General features: G+C 34.8%; 3 protein-coding genes across 3 annotated transcripts in view; all 3 read left to right on the top strand.

The window, feature by feature from the left end:
• The window catches only part of LOC126694073 (disease resistance protein RPM1-like), an 89105-nt gene that overhangs the window by 44446 nt on the left and 18203 nt on the right, over window positions 1-26456 (top strand). The window lies entirely within an intron of this gene.
• On the top strand, window positions 518-5367 carry LOC126694193 (subtilisin-like protease SBT5.4). The gene is made up of 11 exons (XM_050390271.1): window positions 518-601; window positions 786-895; window positions 1009-1106; window positions 1242-1406; window positions 2103-2211; window positions 2710-3253; window positions 3650-3747; window positions 3869-4114; window positions 4221-4335; window positions 4444-4657; window positions 4771-5367. Exons 1-11 carry the CDS (start codon window positions 518-520, stop codon window positions 5316-5318), a joined length of 2331 nt encoding a protein of 776 aa, XP_050246228.1. The 3' UTR covers window positions 5319-5367.
• Window positions 12150-24519, top strand: LOC126694192 (subtilisin-like protease SBT5.3). The gene is made up of 11 exons (XM_050390270.1): window positions 12150-12457; window positions 12710-12819; window positions 12912-13009; window positions 13185-13349; window positions 14213-14321; window positions 21872-22406; window positions 22666-22763; window positions 22875-23120; window positions 23187-23301; window positions 23398-23611; window positions 23720-24519. Exons 1-11 carry the CDS (start codon window positions 12377-12379, stop codon window positions 24205-24207), a joined length of 2259 nt encoding a protein of 752 aa, XP_050246227.1. The 5' UTR covers window positions 12150-12376; the 3' UTR covers window positions 24208-24519.

Below are 26456 nucleotides of genomic sequence, written 5' to 3'. Positions count from 1 at the left end.
GGTAATAGGAGGTCATCTTGTTCCATTTTTAGCCTGGGTTAGAGTAATGGCGGTTACATTTACATCACAGACACAAAATGATAAGAAATTTTCTTTTCTCTTCCTACGTCCTCCTCCTTTTGAGGCCAAAGAATTAGACAACAAAACTCAAAAACACTTTTTTCAGAACACAAACACATCATTTCCAACCATGTAACAACTGTACGTGTCATTTTTGGAAAAAAAAAAATGGTATTTGAATAAAAAAGAATCGCAAAGTCATTCGGTCTAATTTTTTTTTTTTTTTCAGAAGCCCATTCTGTCTAAATTGACCATATTCAATTGAAAGGTTATCGTCTTGAAATGGCAAAACCATACTAGTTTCCGTCATTGAAGGATGACCAATTATCTATATCATCCAAAGACACAGCAAAACTGAGTTATAAAAGCAGAGGAAAGCAGAGTCTCTTTACTATCTCTAGTCACAAAATTTTATTCTTTGGTTTTGTGACTTGAGAGAGTTGATAGGGAAAAAAAAATGGCCCTTTCTTTTCTCCCCTCGCTTCTTTTACCCCTTGTTGTTTTCTTTCTTTTGCATACCACCACCAATGGCGCTAAAAAGGTAACAACATATTGGTGTTGTCATTCAAAGTTTTGTGTTTTTTGTTTTCATGAAAAGGATTTGATATTTTATGCACGTGAATAAAATTTCAGGTTCTAAATGTATGTACCAGTATTGATCTGGGTATTTGATAGACTTCTATAACTGTTTCATCAATGGCCTTAATTTTTACATCTTGGTGCAGTCTTATGTTGTGTACATGGGAGCACAATCGCATCTATTTGATGCTTCATTGCAAGAACGTGACAGTGTGACGAATTCTCATTTAGACATGCTTGGATCATTCGTAGGAAGGTATAAAATTTGATAACAGGTGTCCTGTATAACTTATGTTCCTCTTTCTTTTTTCTTTTTGGTCAATGTTGAATAAAAATGACAACTTTGTTATTTATAAATTTCTTGCACAGTACTGTGAAGGCTAAGGATGCAATCATTTACTCTTATACAAGACATATCAATGGATTTGCTGCAATGCTTGATGAGAAAGAAGCAGCAGAGATTGCAAGTGAGGAATACAATCTAATTCAGTTCTCTGGATTTTTATATTGATGGCTCTGTTTTCCTCTGTTTCTGTCCCTGCTGCAAGCTAAATTTATGCAGTTGGGACCATATCTGACAATGGCTGTGTTTTCACTTGCAGAGGATCCAAAAGTAATATCAGTATTCCCAAACCTACCAAGAAAACTGCACACAACGCGGTCATGGGAATTTCTTGGGCTTACTAAAGATGGACAAATTCCTGATTCATCAGCATGGAAAGCAGGGAGGTATGGTGAAGACGTAGTCATTGGAACCCTTGACTCCGGTGAGTCTTATATTCTCTTTTACTTCAAGATTGATTGCTTTTTCCTTTCACAAAGTGTGAAGAAATATGAAAATGTTGCATGCATGTTTCTAGCCCAACTAACTTCTTTGTACAAGCCCTTAAAGTTGGCTATGTGATGAAAACCATATGCTTTGTATTGCTGCTTTGACATGAACATATTTGACTCCAAACTCTTTTTTTTATTAGATCAATTATCAGGTCAATTTTGATATATTTCAAACCAACGTATGACGTTTCTTAGTTGATTTGACCAACCCAATTTTAATATTTTTCAGATTGGAGTGTGCTGATCTCATGTTACAAAATATTGTATATTAGAGATTCATGGTACTATATATATAAATTATAAAAAATACAAAATATTTTTTAACAACCCATAGTACTATATATATAAAATAAATATACCTTTTGTATTATGATTGTAACTCTATCTCTCTATTAATTCCTCCATTACTTAGGTCATCCACATTCACTTATTCTTATCTTTGCAACTTGATATTTGTTATCATTATAAATTTGCAAGTGTGAGTCACCAAAGAAATAAATCTCAATTATCCATATATGCAATATGTTCACATGTATATAAAAAATATTTGTGCAAATTTTCCTATGTTAATTGCTATTTTGTTTTGACATTTTATGGTGTGCGCTCTTTTTTCAATGGGGTTGTGCTAGGTGCTTGGCCAGAATCAAAGAGCTTCCAAGATAAGGGGTACGGTCCCATCCCAGCCAAATGGCGTGGCATCTGTCAACCTGGCTATAAAGATGGAGTTCGTTGCAACAGGTCTTTTTTTTTTCCCCTCCACTCATGCCAATTTTCTCTAACAAATTTTGAATAGGAAATACCTCATCCGATTGTGTGTATTGCCTTAATGAGTTCATATTGAAAAATTTTATGAATACTATCAAGAAGTTTATGTTGATAACCAAAAAGTGACAGAGTTTCGATTTTGATAACAAAATTGAGTTCATAAATTTTGAAAAGCTATTGAAAGAACTAAGGTGGTTCATTGTCACACTTGAAAACAAAGTGTGCTAATTTAGCTTCATGGGAATTATCATGTCTTAAATGCTTAAGTAAATTTTCAAAGCAAAGAACCACGTGGAATGGCTTCTAATGTAATATGATTAGATAGAAATCACCCTCTAGTCATTCTTGTTAAGTCAATCTGGTATTTGCTTGTGTTTCTACTAAGTAAGGCTTCCTTACATGCTCTCTATTCTCATATGTTAACATTTGAATATGGCCCGGCTTCGCCGTTTTTAATTGTTATGTACGCAGGAAGTTGATTGGAGTTCGGTACTTCAACAAAGGTTATGCTGCAGCATTCGGAGCTCCTCTTAACAAATCCCTTAACTCTGCTCGTGATCTGGAAGGCCATGGCACCCATACCTTATCTACTGCTGGTGGTAACTTTGTACCCCACACTAGTGTTCTTAACATTACCAATGGCACTGCTTCAGGTGGATCACCAAGAGCCCGCGTGGCTGCCTACAAGGTCTGCTGGCCAGAAACTGAGTTCACTGGCGGGTGCTATGATGCAGATATCATGGCTGCCGTTGATGCTGCAATAAGTGATGGTGTTGATGTGCTCTCAATTTCTCTTGGTGCCACTGGCGGCACTGAATTTTTCAGGGATGGGATATCAATAAGTTCCTTCCATGCTGTTAAGAATAATATTGCTGTGGTTTGCTCAGCTGGCAATTCTGGACCAATTCTGGGGACTGTAACAAATGTGGCTCCATGGATTTTCACAGTTGGGGCTAGTACAACAGACAGGAATCTTGCTAACTATGCTTCTCTTGGCAACAAGAAGCAAATCGAGGTATTGTGTATCTTATTTTTCAATCCATGTAAAAAAATATTCTAGGGATTAATTTCAGTATGCATATAACACGAAAGTGAGTTGTAGCTAGCCAAGTTCTGAGCTGTTTGCTTATTTAGCTATGCCCTAACATTGATTCTGCAACAATTATTTGATTCTTAATACTAAGGTGCTTTGCCTTTGGCGTTGCAGTTGGATAAGGTGGGAGTTCAATCCTACCATTTTTTTTTCCATATAATGCATATTCAAGAGAGCATTATTGATAAACTAGTTCTAGAAAAGACCAGGAATTTTTAAAAATTTCCTCCAAATGCAACTTTTGACAAGAAATATGTAAGTTATCCTTATTCATTACATGAAAACAGTTGTAGTGACATTCCTAATTTTCATTATTAGGGAGTAAGTCTTTCAGCTTCAGGCGTGCCAGGTGGAAAGTTCTATCCATTGATCAGTGCTGCAAATGCCAATATTGCAAACGTATCCCCCACATCCGCGTAAGCACAACCACTCGATGTCCTCAATCTAACACATATAATTTTGTAATATCAAATTGTATGATTATCTTTCTTCAATTCTCTACCATATAAAACTGAGTTTTTTTTTTTTTCCTGGTAGTCTGCTTTGTTATGCTGGAAGTCTTGATCCCAAAAAGGTGAAAGGCAAGATTGTGTTGTGTCTACGAGGGGTGATTGCAAGAGCTGATAAGGGCAGTGAGTGTCTTAGGGCAGGTGCTGTAGGTATGATATTGGCTAATAATGTGATTGATGGGAATGATCTTTCAGCTGATCCTCATGTGCTACCTGCTTCACATATAAACTATACTGATGGCCAAATCATATTTGCTTACCTTAACAGAACCAAGTACTTATCTTTTTCACTTCTTACAGTCATTTTTGAACTAGTTAGACCCAAGATTATTTTCTAACAAGTTATGATTGTTATATGAATGGATATTTCTTTGTAATAGGAACCCCACTGCTTCCATTACTGATGTAAAGACACTATTAGGAGTAAAGCCAGCACCATTTATGGCTGCATTCTCATCTAGGGGACCCAGTAACATTGAGCCAACAATTCTCAAGGTCTGCAAAGCAATTCAATCTTCAACATTTTTTTTTTTTGGGTATTATTTTCAAGTATACATCATGTGCAGATTCTCTTATGTGCTTAACATTTTGTGTTAATTGCAGCCTGATATCACTGGACCAGGAGTGAGCATACTTGCTGCTTTCACCGAAGCAATAAGTCCCACTAGATTAGATAATGACAAACGCCGGTTTCCTTACTCTATACTCTCTGGCACTTCCATGTCATGTCCTCATGTTGCTGGCATTGTTGGCCTTCTCAAAACACGGTACCCTCTCTGGAGTCCGTCAGCTATCAAATCTGCAATCATGACTACAGGTAAACGTTCTCTTTAAGTTCATATTGCAAATCCTTCATGCTGTGAAGTCAGAGAAGTGTCGCACATTCTTGTTCACCTCCTCTAATCTTTCCATTTCCATTTTCAATTCCAGCAAAAACCCGAGATAACACCAGGAAGTCAATTCTGGACTCATCCACTGTCGAAGCGACACCATTTGCCTATGGTTCAGGACATGTGAACCCAAACAGTGCAATGGACCCTGGACTCGTTTATGACGCTACCACTGAAGATTACTTGAACTTCTTATGTGCTCGTGGCTACAATGATACCATGATCCGATTATTTTCTCAGAAGCCTTATTCATGTCCCGATACTTTCAGTATACAGGACTTCAACTACCCTTCAATCGCAGTTCCTAACATCCAAGCACACAAGGTGACTCTTACTAGAACAGTAACTAACGTTGGTTCTCCAGGCACATACAAAGTGCGTGTCAGGCAACCCTTTGCAGTTTTCGTCACTGTCAAACCTAGAGTTTTGGAGTTCAAGACAACTGGTGAAAAGAAGACCTTCCAGGTTATTATTACGCCCAATTTTGCCAAATTAGGCACTAGAGCCGGCTATGTATTTGGAGATATGATTTGGTCAGACGGCAAGCACTCAGTCAGGAGTCCTATTGCAGTGAATCTTGCTAGCTAGAAATAAAAAAATAGGTCCATTTTTTAGATGTTTTCATTTGCTAGAGCCTACGATGTTCTATGTTGAAAGAACAGAATTCGTCTTTCCTCTTGGACACAATAATTATGTAATCCTAGTTCTAGTTGAAAATGAAAACAGAAACATCAAGATGATTTGATTATTTGATTGCCTTCAGTATCTTATGCATCTTTCTTGTTCCTTCAAAGTGCATCACCGCGTGTAAACCCCAAAATGTTGGCTTATTGGAATAATACTCTTATTTATCATGATGACTCATAAAGTTGTACTAATTGTCATTACTCTCCAATAGGCTGCTCTAGACCATGTATATGACATTCCATGAAACTTCACATGGCATTAGTTTATAGTCAGAACTTGCAAGTCTTTATTAATTACGAAGCAAACGTTCCCTTCCTTCAAGGACATCCAATAAAATTAGAATGCTACTCACAACTAACAAGTTAATCTAACAAGCTATAAGGCTGACTGGTACAACTTTATTGGTAAACTATAAATTAAATTATTTTATGATTAGGCTTAGTAGATCCCTTGACTTAGGACAACCACACTATTTCAATGGAACAATTAAACTATAAAATAAACCCTAGGAATCAGCACCTAAGGGCTGCTTGGAGTCAGCACCAAGCAAAAATTGAAACACATGTTTTTTTTATAATTCTCAAAACTATCTTACAATAATAAAAAAAAGTGCTTAAATAGCTAACAATAAAAATGCATAAAGAAACCCTAATTATCAAATGCTCAAGTTTGCTTAGTCTCAAGCCCAATAACTAATAGGCTCCATCCATAAGGCCATAGGTTGAGCTGTCTTCTTTTTGCTCTTCCTCCTATATGTGCGTGTAATTGGGGGCTTGTACCTCATGTCCACACCAACTCCCACCGCGTGAGAAGAACTTGACCTCGTCGAGTGGAAATCTAAAGAGCTCTAATAGTACTCCAACAAGTCTGGATCCAGTCGCTGTAGCTCATCTCAAGTAATCCATGTGCAATCAGAATTCGGTTGCCCTCGCCATCGAACTAGGAAACGGTGACTCCTCCATCCCTAGTAGAAATAATCTGCTCGTCTAAAATAGTATCAATAGATTCTTTATGTGCATGGGGCAGATTTAAGGGTAAAGGGGTGGGAATAGGGGCATCAATAGGATTAGGCAAAGACTCATCAAAAGGGGTATCAGGAGTAGCTGTGGGGCTTTTATAAGCAACTAAATCCTCAATATTAAAGGAGGAGCTAATACCATAATCATGAGGAAGGTCAATGACATATGCATTTGAACCTATTCGTTTCAATCCCTTGAATGGTCCAGCACTATGAGCCTACAATTTCTTAATGGTCCCAGAGGGAAACCATTCAGGTCGAATCCGAATCATGACATAATCCCCTACCTGAAACTCTGCATGATGCCGATGAGTGTCAACATGAATTTTATATTGAGAATTACTTACCTGAATTTTTTTGCGAATCTCATTATACAAATCATGAATATATCGTGCATATGCCTCAACAAATTCAAAAATCCTAACATGTGGGGACATGGGCAAAAGATCTAAGGGCTTCCTAGGTGTATATCCATGCAAAACCTCAAAAGGACTAGCACCTATAAACCTATTGACAGAGCTATTATATACAAGTTAGGCTATAGGAAGAATTGAATCCCAATTCTGATTAGCTTCACCCATTAGACACCGAAGGAGGTTGCCTAGACTATGATTAACCACCTCAGTTTGACTATTAGTTTGAGGATGAAATGCCGTGGAAAATTTCAATTTGGTGCCCGCTAAATGCCACAAGGTCTTCCAAAAATAACTCATGAAGCGAACATCCCTATTAGACACTATGGTTTTTGGAAGACCATAAAGTTTGACAATCTTATCAAAGTAGAGCTTTGCGATCTTAGAAGCATCAGAGGTCTTAGAACATGGTAGGAAATGAGCCATCTTAGAGAAGCGATCAACAACTACTAGAATGGAATCATGCTTCCTAAAGGTGCAGGGCAAACCTAACACAAAGTCCATACTCACATCCTGCCACGGGTGATCTGGCACAGGTAGAGGCGTGTACAGGCCAATATTTTGCTTGCGATGTTTGGCTAGTTGACATGTATGACACTGACCAACTATCTTGGCAACGCCCTTCTTAAGACCAAGCCAATAGAATTGACATTCCACTTCCTCAATTGTTTTGTCTCGGCCAAAATGACCTACTAGGCCTCCTGCATGTATCTCCCAAACTAGGAAATCTCTCACTGAAGACTAAGGGATACATAACTTGTTGGCTTTGAACAAGTAACCATCTTGAAGGGTATAATTATCCAGGATTGGTCGTGGGGCATTACTTAGGCTAGTGTAGAGCTCCCCAAAATCTGGGCATGACTCATATTCATCCTTGAGTCATTCAAACCCAGTAACCTTAACACTCATGATGGATAGCAAAGACACCCTTCGACTTAGTGCATCAGCAGCCTTATTCTCAACTCCCGCCCTATGTTTCACCACAAAGTAGTAGCGTTGCAGAAACTCAACCCAACTACCGTGTCTAAAATTCAGTTTCTTTTAGGAATGGAGGTAGCGCAAAGCTTCGTGATCAGAGTAGATAACAAATTCTTGAGACAACAAGTAATGGCGCCAATGCCAAAGAGCTCGAATAATGGCATAAAACTCTTTGTCATATGTGGAGTACTTTTGCTTATTATCATTCAACTTCTCACTGAAATAAACAATTAGGTGGCGCTCTTGACTAAGTACTCCCCCTATACCAATACCTGAGGTATCACATTCCACCTCAAAAGGCTTGGTAAAATCAGGGAGATGCATGACAGGTGCCTTAGTCATCTTTTGCTTTACCTCATTGAAAGCCTTTGCAGCAGCTTTAGTCCAAACAAACTCCCCTTGTTTCATGCAGTCAGTGATGGGGGACATAATGGTACTAAACCCCTTGATGAATCGGCGATAAAAGGAAGCGAGCCCATGAAATCTTCGAATTTCATGGATATTTTTAGGCTCGGGCCACTCCACAATCGCTTGAACCTTTTGGGGGTCAGTAGAAACTCCCTCAGAGAATACTATGAAACCTAGGAAAACTACTCTATCGATGAAGAAAGGGCACTTCTTGAGGTTGCCATATAAACTCTCCTTCCTAAGGGTAGTACAAACTTGAGTTAGGTGGTCTAAGTGTTGCTCTCTAGACATACTATAGATGAGGATGTCATCAAAGTACACAACCAAGAATTTCCCCATAAAAGGCTTGAGCACTTAAGTCATCACTCTCATAAAGGTACTAGGAGCATTGGACAATCCAAAAGACATGACCATCCACTCATATAAACCATCCTTCGTCTTGAAGGCAGTTTTCCACTCATCACCAAAACGAACCCTAATTTGATGATAGCCACTTTTCAAGTCTATCTTGAAGAAGATCGTTGCTCCAGCCATCATATCCAACATGTCATCCAACTGAAGATATTTCACAGTGATCTTGTTGATGGCACTATCAACACACATCCTCCAAGTCCATCTGTCTTTGGAGTTAAGAGTGTAGGGACTGCACAAGGACTCATGCTTTCACGAACAAAACCCCTCTTAAGTAGTTCTTCTACTTGCCTTTGCAACTCGGCATGCTCTGCAGAGCTCATCCTATAGTGAGGCAAGTTAGGTAGGGCCGCTCCGGGCACAAAATCTATGGCGTGTTGTATGTCACACATGGGCGGTAAATGATCAGGGAGTTCCTCAAGGAAAACATCCTTAAATTCCTGGAGCACTGTCTTCACTTCTTCAGGTTGCTCTTCACGGGTCTCCCCATAAAGCTCTCTGGCAACTAAGACAAACACAATGGATTCTTGAACTGCTACCTTTCAAATGCCTTTGGGCTTATGATGTTCAGGCCTTTCGCCTTTGGTGCTTCTGTCTTCTTGCTCGTGTCAATTGGCTTGGGTTTCAAAGGATTGAGCACAATCTTCTTACCTTCAAACATAAATAAGCAAGAATTGGATTGCCCATGAAGGGTGACATCCAAATCATAAAGCCAAGGCCTACCTAAGATAATATGCTCTACATCCATGGGAATTACGTCATACCATATTTCGGCCTTGTAGGTGAGGAATTGAAGTAAGACAACACATCTTTCTCTTATGGCTATAGAGGAAGTATCCACCCAAGAAACTTTATATGGGTTAGGGTGAGGGGTCAATTTCAAGCCTAGGCGGGAAACAACGTTAGAGGACACCGCATTAATGCAACTCCCACTATCTATAATAACCTTGCAAGTTTTGTCTCCACACTTGTGTAAGTTTGGAAGATGGCACTCCTTCGCTAATCATCAATGTCTCTCTGCTCTGTCAAAGCACACCTTACCACATTCACCCTAGGGACACCAAAGTCCTTAAAGTCATCAACCTGGGGAGAAATGGCTCTAATGCATGCGAGATAGCTAGGATCATCTTCCCATTCTGCCTCAACATCTTAGGTTTCTTCAACATTTAGATCATACACTAGTTCCTCAACATCTTCAACCTTTTCATCATCCTCTTGAATGACAAGGGCCCTAGAGGGACACCTAGTTGTGATGTGTCCAACCCCATTGCATTTGAAGCATTGAAGGCGAGAGCCTAATCTTGAAGGCTCATTGACCTCACCTTTTCCCTTGTCCTCTTTTTCTATTAGGGTGCTATTAGGGTTAACCTTAGGGGGTAAGGCAAATCTAGATCTGCTACCAAAATGTTGAGAGTTGGTGGGAACACTCCGGAGCTCAAAACGTCGTCAAAAGATAGATTTGGATGCTAATTCACAATTCCTAGCAAGGTCATATGCTTCTCTTAGGGTAGTGACTTCTCGAGTGATAATCTCGCCTAGTAGATTAGCATTTAAACCTTTCTTAAACCTATTGAGTGTGACAACCTCTTCCTTGACCATTCGAATTCGCCTCCTAAACTCCTTGAAATTCTCTATATATTCAGCCACAGGAGCAGTGCCTTACTTTAGGCGATCCCATTCCTCAAGGAGGGAGCTCCTATAAGTTGGAGGAAGATAAATCCTTGAGAGTGCATCCTTCATCTCAAGCCAATCAGTAATGGGGGGCTCATGCCGTCGCCTAAGGGTATCCTCAAGGTCTTCCCAAAAAAGGTTGTCTCTTGCACTTAACTTCATCCTAGCATACCTCACTTTTTATTCTCAACCCAATGGTAATAGTTAAAGAATTTCTCCATCTGACGTAACCAATCAGTGAAAATCCATGGGTCTAGGCAGCCATCAAAGGTGGGTGCTTCTATATTTTCCTTGGACATCCTATCATCATAATCCCTAGGGCCATTGTGATTATAGTGATCATGTTCAAAGTTTGGAGCCCTATTAAAGTAACCATGGTTATTTTGCCTAAGCATGTTATCTCCTTCATGGTTAATGGTCTCTCTTTGAGATGCTTCAATTCGCTCAACCCTATCCAGTAAATTATGGACACTTTTTGCTAGGTCTTCTATGGTTTGCTCTAAGGAGGGCCTAGGCTCAGAAGTGGATTGATGTTCAGAGTTTGACATGATGCGACCACTACGTAGATGCATGCACACTATATTTATGAATACAATTGAGATTCACAAAAGTTCAAGTAACCAATTATCAATGTAAAATTAAGGTCAAGCAAGAGTGCATGTAGAGATTAGATCAAAGAATCAAAGGAATAAATTGCAGTCAAGTAGTGACAGTGTTCACAATATTGAGAGATAGCCTAAAGAAAATTCAATTTCCAATAAAGCTCCACAATTAATAATGAGAATCAGATATTTCAAAGAAATTGATTTTTTTTTTTTTTTTTTGGAATTTTAGAATGGGTACTGAAAGAAAGCACAAATAATAAAATAACTAACTTGAGCACAAAATGGGTAGGCCAGTGGGGTATGGTGGGATATGCACATAAAAAATATAAAGATAATATCTTTCAATGAGACAAAATTGAACCCACCAAAAAGAGAGTAAGAGTTGTACCTTGGTCAGTGGCCAACTTATTGCACTAGATAGTCACGAGCTTGGCTCCTCAAGTGAATGGATCTTACTTGGACAAGTGTACCTGTGGATGAACAATTTAAAGGCCCAATACATGCGATGGGCTGTCACAGTAACAATACTTTCTTTCTTTTCTTTCCCTTTGATTTTTTTTTTTTTGGTTGTGGGTTGTGGGTTCTGTGATCAGAGGCGGGCACGGATGGTGGTCACCGGTTTGGAAGGCATCGCAGGTTTTTCTATTGGCTTGGCGGTGAAAAACTCATGTAGGGCTACAAGGTATATACGGATTGTTGGGGCTGGTTTGGGCTTGTTTATCTCATGAGGCAAAAACTTGAAAGGTACTATCATATTTGGCTGGCTTGCTCTTTTAATGGTTTTGCTTTCAATTGGTTGTCTACAGTTGTGTTGTATGGACCGGAAGTCTGCTCTGATACCAAAACTGACGTAGGACAACCACACTATTTCAATGGAACAATTAAACCATAAAATAAACCCTAGGAGTCAGCACCTAAAAGTTGCTTGGAGTCAGCACCAAGCAAAAATTGAAACACATGTTTTTTTTATAATTCTCAAAACTATCTTACAATAATAAAAAAAAGTGCTTAAATAGCTAACAATAAAAATGCATAAAGAAACCCTAATTATTAAATGCTCGGGCTTGCTTAGTCTCAAGCCCAATAACTAATAGGCTCCATCCATAAGGTCACAAGTTGGGTCGTCTTCTTTTTGCTCTTCCTCCTATACGTGCTTGTAATTGGGGGCTTGTATCTCGTGTCCACACCACACCCCCCCCTCCCCCCCTTTCTCCCCCCTTTCCTCCACCAAAACAGCTGAGTGGCTCTTGACTTCAGCATATTTCCATTAATAACTGGAATATGGAGGAAAATAAGAGAGAAATCTTCTATCGCTTTCAATGTTCACATAGTTGGCAAGGACATAGTATCTATTCAGACTTTTTAACTTTCCACAGTCACTACAATATTGAACCAAGGTGCCTGTCCTCCTTAAAAGAGAGAGCTAGTTAGCAAAGACAATACACAAAGAAACTAATGGGGCTATCTGTTCTCACTCCTTTACTTCTATTAGTCATTTTCTCTTTGTTGCAGATGCATACCATTGCCAACAAAAAGGCAAGTTTGTTTCTCTTTTATTTTTGTTACTTTTCATTATTACATGCTTTATGTTTTAGATTCTTCTAAATGATGATGTTTTTTTTGAATATATGTGGGTAGAATTTACGATGAGTTTCAAAACTGGTATATTTTTTGCTATTTAATAAACTTCAGCAAGTTCTCCTTTCTCTTTCCTTTTTCTAATATTCCATTTGAGTAGATTTCATATACATGTGCCATTAAAGGCCTTAAATTACTTTTATGCTTCAGTCTTATGTAGTGTACCTAGGAGGGCATTCACACGGACAAGACCCTTCATTGATGGATCTTGATGGTGTGACAAATTCTCATTATGGTTTGCTAGGGTCTATCTTGGGGAGGTATATAATTGTATACAACTCTATAAAATCTCTGGTTTTTAAAGTACAATAGAAGTAGCAAGTTCTTTTTATTTGTTTCATTTTTCTCACAGCAATGACAAGGCCAAGGAAGCAATCTTCTACTCGTATACTAGACATATCAATGGCTTTGCTGCAATCCTCAATGAGGAAGAAGCAGCACTGATTTCAAGTAAGAAGTTCAATTTGATACATTTGCGCCGAAACGTTAGTCAGTTCACAATAACAATTTCAAAGAATAGTGTTTTTTCTCTGTTTTCCCTGTGTTTCATATCTGGTTTAATTTGTTTCTACAAGAACTGGAAGAATTTGGTCTGCTAATATATATGAACTTCCCAACCACACAGAGCACCCAAATGTTGTATCAGTTTTCTTAAACAAGGGGAGGAGATTGCACACAACAAGGTCATGGGATTTTCTTGGACTAGAGAGAGATGGAGTAGTACCTTTGGGCTCAATTTGGCAGAAGGCAAGGTTTGGTGAAGATACAATAATTGGAAACCTTGACACTGGTTAGTTTGAAATCCTGATGAGTTTTTTTTTTTTTTTTTTTTTTTTTTTTTTTTTTTTTTTTTTTTTTTTGCTATAACCAATTTAAATGAAAAAAAAATTGGAATTAAGAATGAGTATTTTTAATTTTCATGAAGAATGAAGTTACATTTGAATGTTCAATGTTGCATGAGAATTTTGAACTTCACTTATTGTTCACTTTTTTTGCACAATCAATGTCTTTCAATGAACCTGTGTCCGTGGAATACAGAATGTACATGGGCTATGTTTTGTATAATTCTTTGATTTGGCAATATTAGACCAGATTTTTGTATAAGATATAAAAAATAGTAATGTATAGACCACAGAGCAATTACTTAATAATACTTCAAATAAATCCAATTTTGACCATTGTGCATGACCAACCCACTATGGCATTTTGCTAATTTGATTTGACTAACCCACTTTCTTAAGTTAAAGTATTTTGTATGTATTTCTCAGATTTAGTATAATGTATATTAGAGGGATTACAGCTAGTTTGTTTTCATTTAAACACCAAAAATACCTCATCCTTTGGAAAATTTATTATGGATGATAATGCATGTATTGTTTGAGCAAGTTGACAGCATTTAATCCTTCATTTTATATCAATCTTAAGATCTCCTCATGCTTCCTCCTTGGCGGCGCTCATAACTATATTTTCTCTTTTGTATAATACCAACCATTTGACAGTGGTGGGGTCAACAAAAAAAAAAGATCTTGCCTAATCATAATTGCTTTTGCTTCCCTTTTGTGCGGTATATATCTGTCCCACTGTTTCCTTGTCAATTGCTATCTTGTTTTGACACCTTTTGGCATATCACCTTTTATAATGTGGTTTTGATAGGTGTTTGGCCTGAATCAAAGAGCTTTAGTGATGAAGGGATTGGTCCCATCCCATCAAAGTGGCGTGGAATATGTCAGCATGGAAATAAAGACAGAGTCCATTGCAATAGGTCCATTTTCCTCTCTGCTTCCTGCCAATTTTATCCAGCAATATTGATAGCATTGAGTTTCTTTTCAACGAATCTTACCGGCCTTATAAGATTGTGTTTTACCTTTTTTTCTTGCTTCACAAGTTTATAATGGTAATTTTTAGAAGTGTTAAATGATTTTGATTGTGATGTCACATTAGATAGTTAGAGGTTCGTTAAGTAGTACAAAATTTCTGACAAAATCCTTCTCACACTTTGTTTTGAAAATTTTATGAAAGTCAATCCATAGCCATACAAGAAAACTAAATTTATGCAAATATTTGAGAGGAGTCAGCTAAAGACATGTGTGCATCAGATAACCACATTTGCTTCTGGTATTGTTGGTTTGATGAGAATGGACATCTATCAGTATAGTTACTTTGGAAATAACTCTTTCTATCCAAAAACCGTGGCTACATTTAAAAACCTGAACCTTATGGTTTAAAGCTTTGAAAAGAAGGGTCCAAAATATGTATACTGTTTGAATAAAGATGCATAACATTCGTTTAGAGCATGGTAGAATTTTTAATATTATCATTGAAGCTCATATAATTGAAGTTCTATTATATAAAATGTAATTATGTGTTATTGGAATCACAGCCAAAAGAAAAGACAATAATAAAAACAAAGTTTTTCCATAAAATACAATTTAAGTCAATTTAACTTTAATCATTCATACTAGCAGCTGACCACTCACTCTCCAATCATTATTTTAAAGTCAATTCAATTTGAGGCTTTTTATTGCACATGAAGATCTAACAACTCTACATTGGATCCTCAGCTTAAATAAATGATTTGAAAATTTTCTTTTAACTTGCATAAGTTTGTCACTTGTCTATTATTAAAAACACTAGTCGCCAACCTGTGCTATGCACGGGAACCTACCTATTTATGTGGTAAACTAAATTGATTTTATAAAATTTTAAATTGATTAAGAAACTATATTATTGCATGAATTGCTCTTGTATAACTTCAATTTGTGTTACAATTTGATAAAGAAGTCATTGTTTGAACGTGTAATGACTTACGAAAAATATTAAAGAATAGTTCATGACTATAAACTTATAACTATTGAAAAGAATCAAAAGATTAAGAGCTTAAAAATTATAAAAATATATGTGTGTGTGACTACACAACAGAGAAATATAAGAGAAAAATTTGTTACACTCAAAATAATAATTCATGGTTATAATTATTGAAATTTTCCAGATAGTTTTGGATATTACAAAAATATAACTCAAAAAGTCAGATGTTAAAACTTCCAAAAGGCCAAAAAATATTAAGGAATCATAAGATTTACATCCTATAAATTATTGAAACAAAACTATATATATATATATATATATGATTTTATAATAGAGAAATATAAAAGAAAAATTGATTACCTTCAAAAGAATAATACATGGTATAGTTGTTGAAATCTGCTAAACATGTTCAAATATTGCAAAAACTAACACAAAATATATGACTATTCAAAAGAGAAAAATAAGAAGAAGAAAAAAGTACATGAACCTATAAAGTAATTAGTTTTAAATTTTAATGGGTCTAAACTTTAAACAATGAAAAAAAATCACATGTTAGGTTGTGTTCCTAGCAACCTTGAAAGTAAAAGTAAAGGGAAAAAAAAAAAAAAAAAACCATGAAATACCATCAGCCAATAAGTTTTAATGGGTTTAAACTACAAACAATGAACAAAAATAATCATAAACAATCATAGGTGCAGGGTTTGGTTACCAAGATCAGATGGTTGTAAAACACAACATTTCAACATTGATTTAGGGTTATGCAGAAGGCAACATAAATGACAGAAAATTGTTTTTACGTTGTCTGCTATGCCAACCATCTAAATATATTAATTCCAAAAAAAATTAAATAAAATAATTCCTAGAATTATATGAGATAATTAAGAAGAACATCAAGCCCTTGCGTGGATGTTATTTGTGGACGGTTGTCCATCACTGCAATTCATAGACTTTGTTGTTAATAAGACAATCGAGTTCAAAACTAAAAGCAATTAGGTGGCCTTTGTACTACATGATTTGTTCTCGTTGAAGAATCAACTTGCTTCCTACTATGGCTTCAATTTGATATGTGTGTTTTCTTTGTGAAAATTTGAGTGAGTATGAAGGGTTTCGACCTTGGCAGAAGTTTATATTTGTGAAAATTTTTGTTATAAAATTTTAGTTGAAATAGAATTTTCAAGCTTTTGAAACATATATCTAATAGAATTTTATTTAAACTAAACTATTGTAATACTTGATAAGATATAAAACCAAAAATAAAAAGAATCTAAAATAAAAAGAAAAAGAAAAAGAAAATACTGATGACGTGGAAAATTGTGGGAGCTCCAAAGGCTATTTTCAAGCTTTTGAAACATATATCTAATAGAATTTTATTTAAACTAAACTATTGTAATACTTGATAAGATATAAAACCAAAAATAAAAAGAATCCAAAATAAAAAGAAAAAGAAAAAGAAAATAGTGATGACGTGGAAAATTGAACCAAAAATAAAAAGAATCTAAAATAAAAAGAAAAAGAAAATAGTGATGACGTGGAAAATTGTGGGAGCTCCAAAGGTTTCGGTTTTATATATATATATATATATATATATTAGCCACAAACCTGCGCGTTGCGCATGATAATTATTTTTATGGTAGTTTTATTAAATTTTTTTATACAATTTAAACTAATTTAATAAAGAGTAATGTATTTTGTAATTATATTTTTATTCATTATAAGAATAATCATAAATGTAATATAGAAACAATCATAAATCATAAATTTAATAATTTTTGTCGTACTAAAATGAAAAAAATACAATTTTTCTCAAAAATTCAAAAGGCAATTTAAAGAAAATATTTATTTTTTTAAATAAAAGTTATTTATAACATTTTGTGAATCATTAAAAAGAAAATAAAATTTAGAAATTATTCTTTTAGTTTTAAACAAACTTTCTCAAACTTATTTTTTCTGCCTACAATCCAAAAACACTGAAAAAAGTAACTAAAAAAATTAATAAAACTTAACTATGATTAATTGAACCAATTAGGAAAAAAAATTGTTATTTATAATCTACTAAGGTTATTTTCTTTGCAGAAATTGTAATTTCGTCCACCCAAAACATATTATCAAATAATCAATTATTAGCAAAATCTAAGAATTAAATTTTTATATATGCATTGTTATAAAATAATAATAATAATAATTAAAGTAAAATTGCGAAAGATAAAATTTGCCTCTCATCCAATAACTTTTGTTTAGCCAACCTTTGCTTTTCTCTAAATAAATTGCATTATAGAGTACTTTGTCTACCACAAAGGATTAAAAAATAAACAAAAATGATTAAAGTCTCATAGTTTAACATCTAAATTGAGCACTATAAAAATCATGCTATCAAATTACAGTAGCTACCAAATTAAATTATCCAAATCATGCTATGTATTAGAATAATATTATATTTTTATATTTAATCCTTTATAATGCAATAGGATAACATTTAACAATCAGAGAGAGAGAGAGAGAGAGAGAACTGAATTGCATTAACCTAAAGTAGATTAAAGAATATAAAAAATTATCAACCTAAAGCGAAGATGCAAGAAAAATAAAAAATAAAAATCCACTCAAAAATTGTGTGTGTGTGTGTGTGAGAGAGAGAGAGAGAGAGAGAGAGAGAGAGAACCTTTTTTTTGTAAGGAAAAACTATGCATGGAATGAATGAGATAGTGACAAATTTATAGTAAGAAAGTGTGAATAAGAAGAGACAAAAATAGAGGAAGATGAAGGGAAAGATGAAGAATGATATTAATGTAGAGAGTAGTGGGGAGATGAGAAGGTGAGAGAATGAGAAAAGGAGAAAGGTTAGAGAAGTAGTGGGGAGATGAAAAGGTAAGAGAGGAAGAAAGGTTGGAGAAGTGTAAATATGAAATAAAAAAAATTATAAATAATTATAAGAAAATGGAAAAAAAAAAAAGAAAAAAAAAAAGATGATGACGTGGACGTTGACGTGGCTCAACGTGAGCGCAGCAGCATTAAACGTTACGCTTCAGCTTTTAGTAATATATAAGAATAATCATAAATTTAATATAGAAACAATCATAAATCATAAATTTAATAATTTTTGTCGTACTAAATTGAAAAAAATACAATTTTTCTCAAAAATTCAAAAGGCAATTTAACGAAAATATTTATTTTTTTTAATAAAAGTTATTTATAACATTTTGTGAATCATTAAAAAGAAAATAAAATTTAGAAATTATTCTTTTAGTTTTAAACAAACTTTCTCAAACTTATTTTTTCTGCCTACAATCCAAAAACACTGAAAAAAGTAACTAAAAAAATTAATAAAACTTAACTATGATTAATTGAACCAATTAGGAAAAAAAATTGTTATTTATAATCTACTAAGGTTATTTTCTTTGCAGAAATTGTAATTTCGTCCACCCAAAACATATTATCAAATAATCAATTATTAGCAAAATCTAAGAATTAAATTTTTATATATGCATTGTTATAAAATAATAATAATAATAATTAAAGTAAAATTGCGAAAGATAAAATTTGCCTCTCATCCAATAACTTTTGTTTAGCCAACCTTTGCTTTTCTCTAAATAAATTGCATTATAGAGTACTTTGTCTACCACAAAGGATTAAAAAATAAACAAAAATGATTAAAGTCTCATAGTTTAACATCTAAATTGAGCACTATAAAAATCATGCTATCAAATTACAGTAGCTACCAAATTAAATTATCCAAATCATGCTATGTATTAGAATAATATTATATTTTTATATTTAATCCTTTATAATGCAATATGATAACATTTAACAATCAGAGAGAGAGAGAGAGAGAGAGAACTGAATCGCATTAACCTAAAGTAGATTAAAGAATATAAAAAATTATCAACCTAAAGCGAAGATGCAAGAAAAATAAAAATAAAAATCCACTCAAAAATTGTGTGTGTGTGAGAGAGAGAGAGAGAGAGAGAGAGAGAGAGAACCTTTTTTTTGTAAGGAAAAACTATGCATGGAATGAATGAGATAGTGACAAATTTATAGTAAGAAAGTGTGAATAAGAAGAGACAAAAATAGAGGAAGATGAAGGGAAAGATGAAGAATGATATTAATGTAGAGAGTAGTGGGGAGATGAGAAGGTGAGAGAATGAGAAAAGGAGAAAGGTTAGAGAAGTAGTGGGGAGATGAAAAGGTAAGAGAGGAAGAAAGGTTGGAGAAGTGTAAATATGAAATAAAAAAAATTATAAATAATTATAAGAAAATGGAAAAAAAGAAAAAGAAAAAAAAAGATGATGACGTGGACGTTGACGTGGCTCAACGTGAGCGCAGCAGCATTAAACGTTACGCTTCAGCTTTTAGTAATATATAAGAATAATCATAAATTTAATATAGAAACAATCATAAATCATAAATTTAATAATTTTTGTCGTACTAAATTGAAAAAAATACAATTTTTCTCAAAAATTCAAAAGGCAATTTAACGAAAATATTTATTTTTTTTAATAAAAGTTATTTATAACATTTTGTGAATCATTAAAAAGAAAATAAAATTTAGAAATTATTCTTTTAGTTTTAAACAAACTTTCTCAAACTTATTTTTTCTGCCTACAATCCAAAAACACTGAAAAAAGTAACTAAAAAAATTAATAAAACTTAACTATGATTAATTGAACCAATTAGGAAAAAAAATTGTTATTTATAATCTACTAAGGTTATTTTCTTTGCAGAAATTGTAATTTCGTCCACCCAAAACATATTATCAAATAATCAATTATTAGCAAAATCTAAGAATTAAATTTTTATATATGCATTGTTATAAAATAATAATAATAATAATTAAAGTAAAATTGCGAAAGATAAAATTTGCCTCTCATCCAATAACTTTTGTTTAGCCAACCTTTGCTTTTCTCTAAATAAATTGCATTATAGAGTACTTTGTCTACCACAAAGGATTAAAAAATAAACAAAAATGATTAAAGTCTCATAGTTTAACATCTAAATTGAGCACTATAAAAATCATGCTATCAAATTACAGTAGCTACCAAATTAAATTATCCAAATCATGCTATGTATTAGAATAATATTATATTTTTATATTTAATCCTTTATAATGCAATAGGATAACATTTAACAATCAGAGAGAGAGAGAGAGAGAGAACTGAATCGCATTAACCTAAAGTAGATTAAAGAATATAAAAAATTATCAACCTAAAGCGAAGATGCAAGAAAAATAAAAATAAAAATCCACTCAAAAATTGTGTGTGTGAGAGAGAGAGAGAGAGAGAGAACCTTTTTTTTGTAAGGAAAAACTATGCATGAAATGAATGAGATAGTGACAAATTTATAGTAAGAAAGTGTGAATAAGAAGAGACAAAAATAGAGGAAGATGAAGGGAAAGATGAAGAATGATATTAATGTAGAGAGTAGTGGGGAGATGAGAAGGTGAGAGAATGAGAGAAGGAGAAAGGTTAGAGAAGTAGTGGGGAGATGAAAAGGTAAGAGAGGAAGAAATGTTGGAGAAGTGTAAATATGAAATAAAAAAAAATTATAAAAAATTATAAGAAAATGGAAAAAAAAAAAAAAAAAAGATGAAGACGTGGACGTTGACGTGGCTCAACGTGAGCGCAGCAGCATTAAACGCTACGCTTCAGCTTTTAGTAATATATTGATTAGGGCCTTTTTTTTTTGTGAATCCTATGCCACTAACTAAAAAACAAGCACAGCCACTGATTCTTCCTCTAATTCATGCCATGTTGATAGGATTTGCTAGCTAAACATGATTTGCTTTCCAGCTAGATGATTAAGAAATCCAAAATCTCCTATTTGATGCCTATAATATTCCTTATATGCCTGTCCATTTGAAACAGAGTTAATTATAGTTGAGAAAAGTACCCAAAGGAAGTAGAATAAAAGAGATCCAAGAATTATTGACTCATCCCACATGCATGGAATATATCTTTTTTTTATACCATTGCATTTTGACTACTTAATATAAGGCAGCTATTTTCACCCTCCACTTTTGATACATTCTATTCCCTTCCTATCTTGTCAATGATTTTTCCTTTCATTCACAAAGTTGAGCATGTAAAGCTTAAAAGTGGAGCATGGAGCCAATGACCTTTCTACTAGGTGACACTTCCCTCTCTAGTGGAGGGCCATGTCCAAGGGTCAGATTACCTTGACAACTTTACCTAGCCCAAAAAAAAAGGTGGAGCATGTATTGTAAAGTGTCACATGGTTGTATCCATGTCAAGCTCTTAGAGACTGGAAATTTTTAGTTTTATTGTTTCTCTGATTTCTATGTGTTACCTCTTTAGTGTTTACCAAAGCTTCTTGAGCTTGGTATAAAACAAAAAATAAAATAAAAAAGGCTTATTGAGCTTATTTGGCTTATGTACATCTTTTTAAAACTTTAATTTTTCTAAATACAATTGTACTTTTACCGAGATTATTTTTAAGCCCAACAAACCAATGAAAATAACCTTTATTCATTATGCTGTGAATTTTTGTGCTATGCAGGAAGCTAATTGGAGCAAGGTACTTTAACAAAGGTTATGCCTTCTATGCTGGGACTCTCAACTCCTCCTTTTTCACTGCACGGGACTATGATGGCCATGGCTCTCACACCTTATCAACAGCTGGTGGTAACTTTGTTCCTGGAGCTAGTGTTTTCAGCCATGGCAATGGCACTGCAAAGGGTGGATCACCAAAAGCCAGAGTGGCAGCTTACAAGGTATGCTGGCCGCCAATTTATGGTTTACAGTGCTTTGATGCAGACATCATAGCTGCCTTTGATGCTGCAATAAGTGATGGCGTTCATGTGCTTTCGGTCTCTCTGGGTGGGGCACCAGCTGAATTTTTGGAAGATGCAATTTCAATAGGGGCTTTCCATGCAGTTAAGCATGGCATTCTTGTTGTTGGTGCTGCAGGAAATTCAGGACCAGATCTAGGGACTGTAACAAATGTGACACCATGGATGTTAACGGTTGGTGCTAGCACAATTGATCGAGAGTTCACAAGTTATGTTGCTCTGGGTAACAAGAAACACCTCAAGGTATTTTCAACCCTAACAACTTTGGTTGTTGCTCATTTGGGAGATTTTATTTCATTAGCCGATTGGACTTAAAAAAATAAGCTGAGCAGAAGTACAGTTGTACTTAGAACACGTAAGCTTTAAAAAGTTGTACATAAGTTGAATAAGCTAGCAAAAAGTTGTACATGAAAATGCAAGGTTCAAGGCCCTCGATGGTCTAGTACACCATTGTCATCAGTAGTCATTATGTGATAATCCATTCTAAAATCTTCACTACCAGGGAGCAAGCCTTTCTGCTACAGGCCTGCCATCTCAAAAGTTCTATCCATTGATCAGTGCTGCAGATGCTAAAGCTGCTAATGCATCTGCTACAGAAGCGTAAGAACAACTCAATCTATCAATATTAATTTTATATCATTTAAAATTGTATGCATTGCTTCAATTCCTCCATCACATGTATAACTAGTGTTTTATGAAGTTCTGTTGTAGCCTGCAATGTATGCCTGGAATGCTTGATTCCAGGAAGGTGAAGGGGAAGATCTTGTTCTGCCTTCGAATGAATAATGAAAGAACTGTAAAGGGCGAGCAGGCTGCTCTAGCAGGTGCTGTTGGGATGATTTTGGCTAATGATGAGCTAAATGGAAATGACGTTCTAGCTGAGACTCATTTGCTTCCTGCTTCACATATCAATTTCACTGATGGCAAATATGCCATTGCCTACATCAACACTACCAAGTAAATCTCTGAGTCTTTCTCCTATATTTTTTGCATTCATTCATGATATGTATGTACATGTAACAGGAACCCTATGGCTTACATGACTCACCCAATAACACAACTGGGAACGAAACCAGCTCCAATAGTAGCTCAGTTCTCATCAAGAGGACCCAATATGATTCAGCAAGCAATCCTCAAGGTCTGCTTAGCAATTACATTTACATCTTTAACATTTCTCTTTGTTACTAATAAACTATTAAACCGATTGCACATTTGATTTTGCTATGCATTTCAGCCTGATGTCACTGCACCAGGGTTGGACATAATTGCAGCTTACACCGAAGCAGATGGGCCAACTAATCTAATATTTGATATGCGCCGGATACCTTTTAACTCACAATCTGGCACTTCCATGTCATGCCCTCATGTCTCTGGAATTGCCGGGCTTCTCAAAACACTCCACCCTGATTGGAGTCCAACAGCTATTAAATCTGCAATCATGACCACCGGTACAAAAATCCTTTCTTAGGTTAATGATAATAATCTCATGTCCTATAAAATGTGACATATACTTTGCTCTAGAATTCCTAATGTTTTAGTACCTATTTCATCTGCAGCAAGTACAAATGATGACAACATGGAGCCAATGCTGGATGCATCCTACCTCAAGGCAACACCATTTGCCTACGGTGCAGGAAATGTTCAACCAAACCATGCCATGGACCCCGGACTCATTTATGATCTAACCATATATGATTATTTAAATTTCCTATGTGCTCATCACTACAACAAAAGCCAAATCAATTTATTCTCGGATAAGCCTTATGCATGTCCTAAGTCATTTAGTCTAGCAGACATTAACTACCCTTCAATAGCTGTCCCTAATCTTTCTGCAGATTCAGTGATTATTACTCGTATAGTTACAAATGTAGGTTCTCCAGGTACGTACAGAGTGCGTGTCAAAGCACCTGCTGGAGTCTGGGTCACAATAAAACCTAGGAGAATGAAATTTAAGGTAATTGGAGAAAAGAAGAAATTCAAGGTGATTTTAAAACCTAAGGTTGGGGGTAAGCCTAGAGGGTATGTTTTTGGAGAATTGGTATAGTCAGATGGCAAGCACCATGTCAGGAGTCCACTTGTGGTGAGGCACACTGAGAATTGATATTTACAGACATAAATGTCTCGTCTTTTTCATTGGAAAAAAGATTTGTTTATGTAATGCTTTTAATATGGCAAATAAATGGGTAGTTATTAAGCAAGTCATTAGTTTTGTTACCTTCAGCTTTTTAGGCCTAAGTGTATTTTCCGATTGCAGCAGAATGTCAAACCCAGAACATTAATCAACTATTTGTAACCCAGACAAAAAAATGAAATAGAATAAATAAAGTCAAAAACCAAGAATATTCTGGTTTCTTTCTTTTTTTTCTTTTTTTCTTTTTTTTGTGGTTGCTGCCATTGTTATCGGATTATGAGTAAATACTACATGAACTCAATCTAAAGCCAATCGGTAAATTAAAATACTGATCCAGCTGAGCTTCACCTTGCAGTATTAGTCACAAATACACTGACCTTCTATTGATAGGGCTGCCATTACAAAGTTTTTTTTTTTTTTTTTTAATGAATTAGAAAATTTTTATTCAACAAACCACTTTACAACAGTATTACAAATCACAGGCAGCAGCAGGCTGCAAACTATCAAAGGAAACTAATTAAGGAAGTTATCAAAAACAAAGAAAGGAAACTTCCACAGGTTGCATAAGGTCCTATATTGGATAGAATTTCTAACATTTCTACACCAAAAGAGCCTATATCTAACAACATATACAATATAGTTCATATTGATCAGTTTCAGAACAAATCTTTCCATTGTAAATTATGGCATTCCAATTAATCCAAATATGGTAGATAACAGTTATCCAAGCAATCTTGTAGATTGCAGAATACCTTATCTTTGAGACTCCTTCTAAAATAATCTTGCCGTAACAAGTATAAAAAGACAATCAGCCATTTGATTGCCAAAATAATGCTTACAGTATTGCCACTACACTAAAAGAAACCAGGGCCTCAAGTCCTTGCTGCTGATCATTTACATAACATTTGAGCTTTTCCTTCTCTCTTTTGCGGATGAATAGAACAACAAAGTCATAGTAATTTTTTGAGATCGATTTGGATCCTCAATAGATGAGTGATAGTCAGTCACTGTATTCTTTTCCTCCATTCTATTCTATCCAAAGTCGTTCTCTTTGTTACTTCTTCAGTTGACATGTCATTTTTTTACTATTTCTACTAGTGTTATGTTTGGTCTTCCTCTACCCTTTTTCAAAACAGAGAATTTTACACCCTGCTTAGCAGGAAACGCGTACACCAGCAGTTATGCCAGAGACTCATTACCTCCAAGTTATCCAAAACTCAGCTCAACTATCACAAAGACTTCCCTAGCCTTCCCGGAACAATTCACACCTGGTGACAAGGCAGTGTCTGCAAATACATCATCTACTAATAGAGATCATTACATATCAACTTGCTAGGACAGATGATTGAAAATGTCACAAACTGGCCTCTTTTCTCTTAGGTAAAATTTCCTAATAAATGGCATCCAAAAACAAGAAATTAAAAGTACAACTTTCCCATCATTTTGTTAGGCCCAGAATTAGAAGCTACCTTCATTAATACAACATAGCCATAAATTATTTCATCATTTTTGACAATTTTCATACAGAACAATATCAGAATAAAGGACAGAGTTTGCTATTTTGAATTCCACAATGTTCGATAAGGAAATAATACTTGGCCTTGTAGCAATGGAGTTAGAAGAACAGTTAAAGCATTTCCTTCAACTCATGTAAATTATTTTGTCTATTTTAGTGTCCATTTGGCAAAAATTATTTTTGTCAACTTATTTTATTATTCAGCTTATTTTTGCTACTATTCATGGGTCCTACTATACTTTTTGGTACTATTTATAGATCTCACGGTACTATTTCAGCTAACTTTTATCTTCATCTACAGTACTTTCAGTAAAAAGTTTTTAATTTCAGCAAAATAAGTGAATCCCAAACGGACTCTTAATATAAGAACTTACAATTTTTCTATTTTCCCTAATCACTTTTTAAAACACCTCACATCAGAGTATTTATTTTACATTATATATATATATATATATATTTTTTTTTTTCCCTTATGTTTCTTTTGTCTTCTAAGCAAACAAACAACTCAACTCAAATCCCCATACAAGGCAACCCAAACTACGTCCGCAGCAACTTCCTGCTCTTCCTTTCAATATTCTTCCAAATGTACCCGCCAAGCTCCATTTTTCACTCTTTCATTGAAGACCCAAAGCTATATCAGGTTAGC

This window comes from Quercus robur, chromosome 8 (genome assembly GCF_932294415.1).
Source record: "Quercus robur chromosome 8, dhQueRobu3.1, whole genome shotgun sequence".
Classification (NCBI taxonomy): domain Eukaryota; kingdom Viridiplantae; phylum Streptophyta; class Magnoliopsida; order Fagales; family Fagaceae; genus Quercus; species Quercus robur.
Note: the sequence above shows the minus strand (reverse complement) of the source record. Positions and strands in the feature narration are given on the sequence as shown.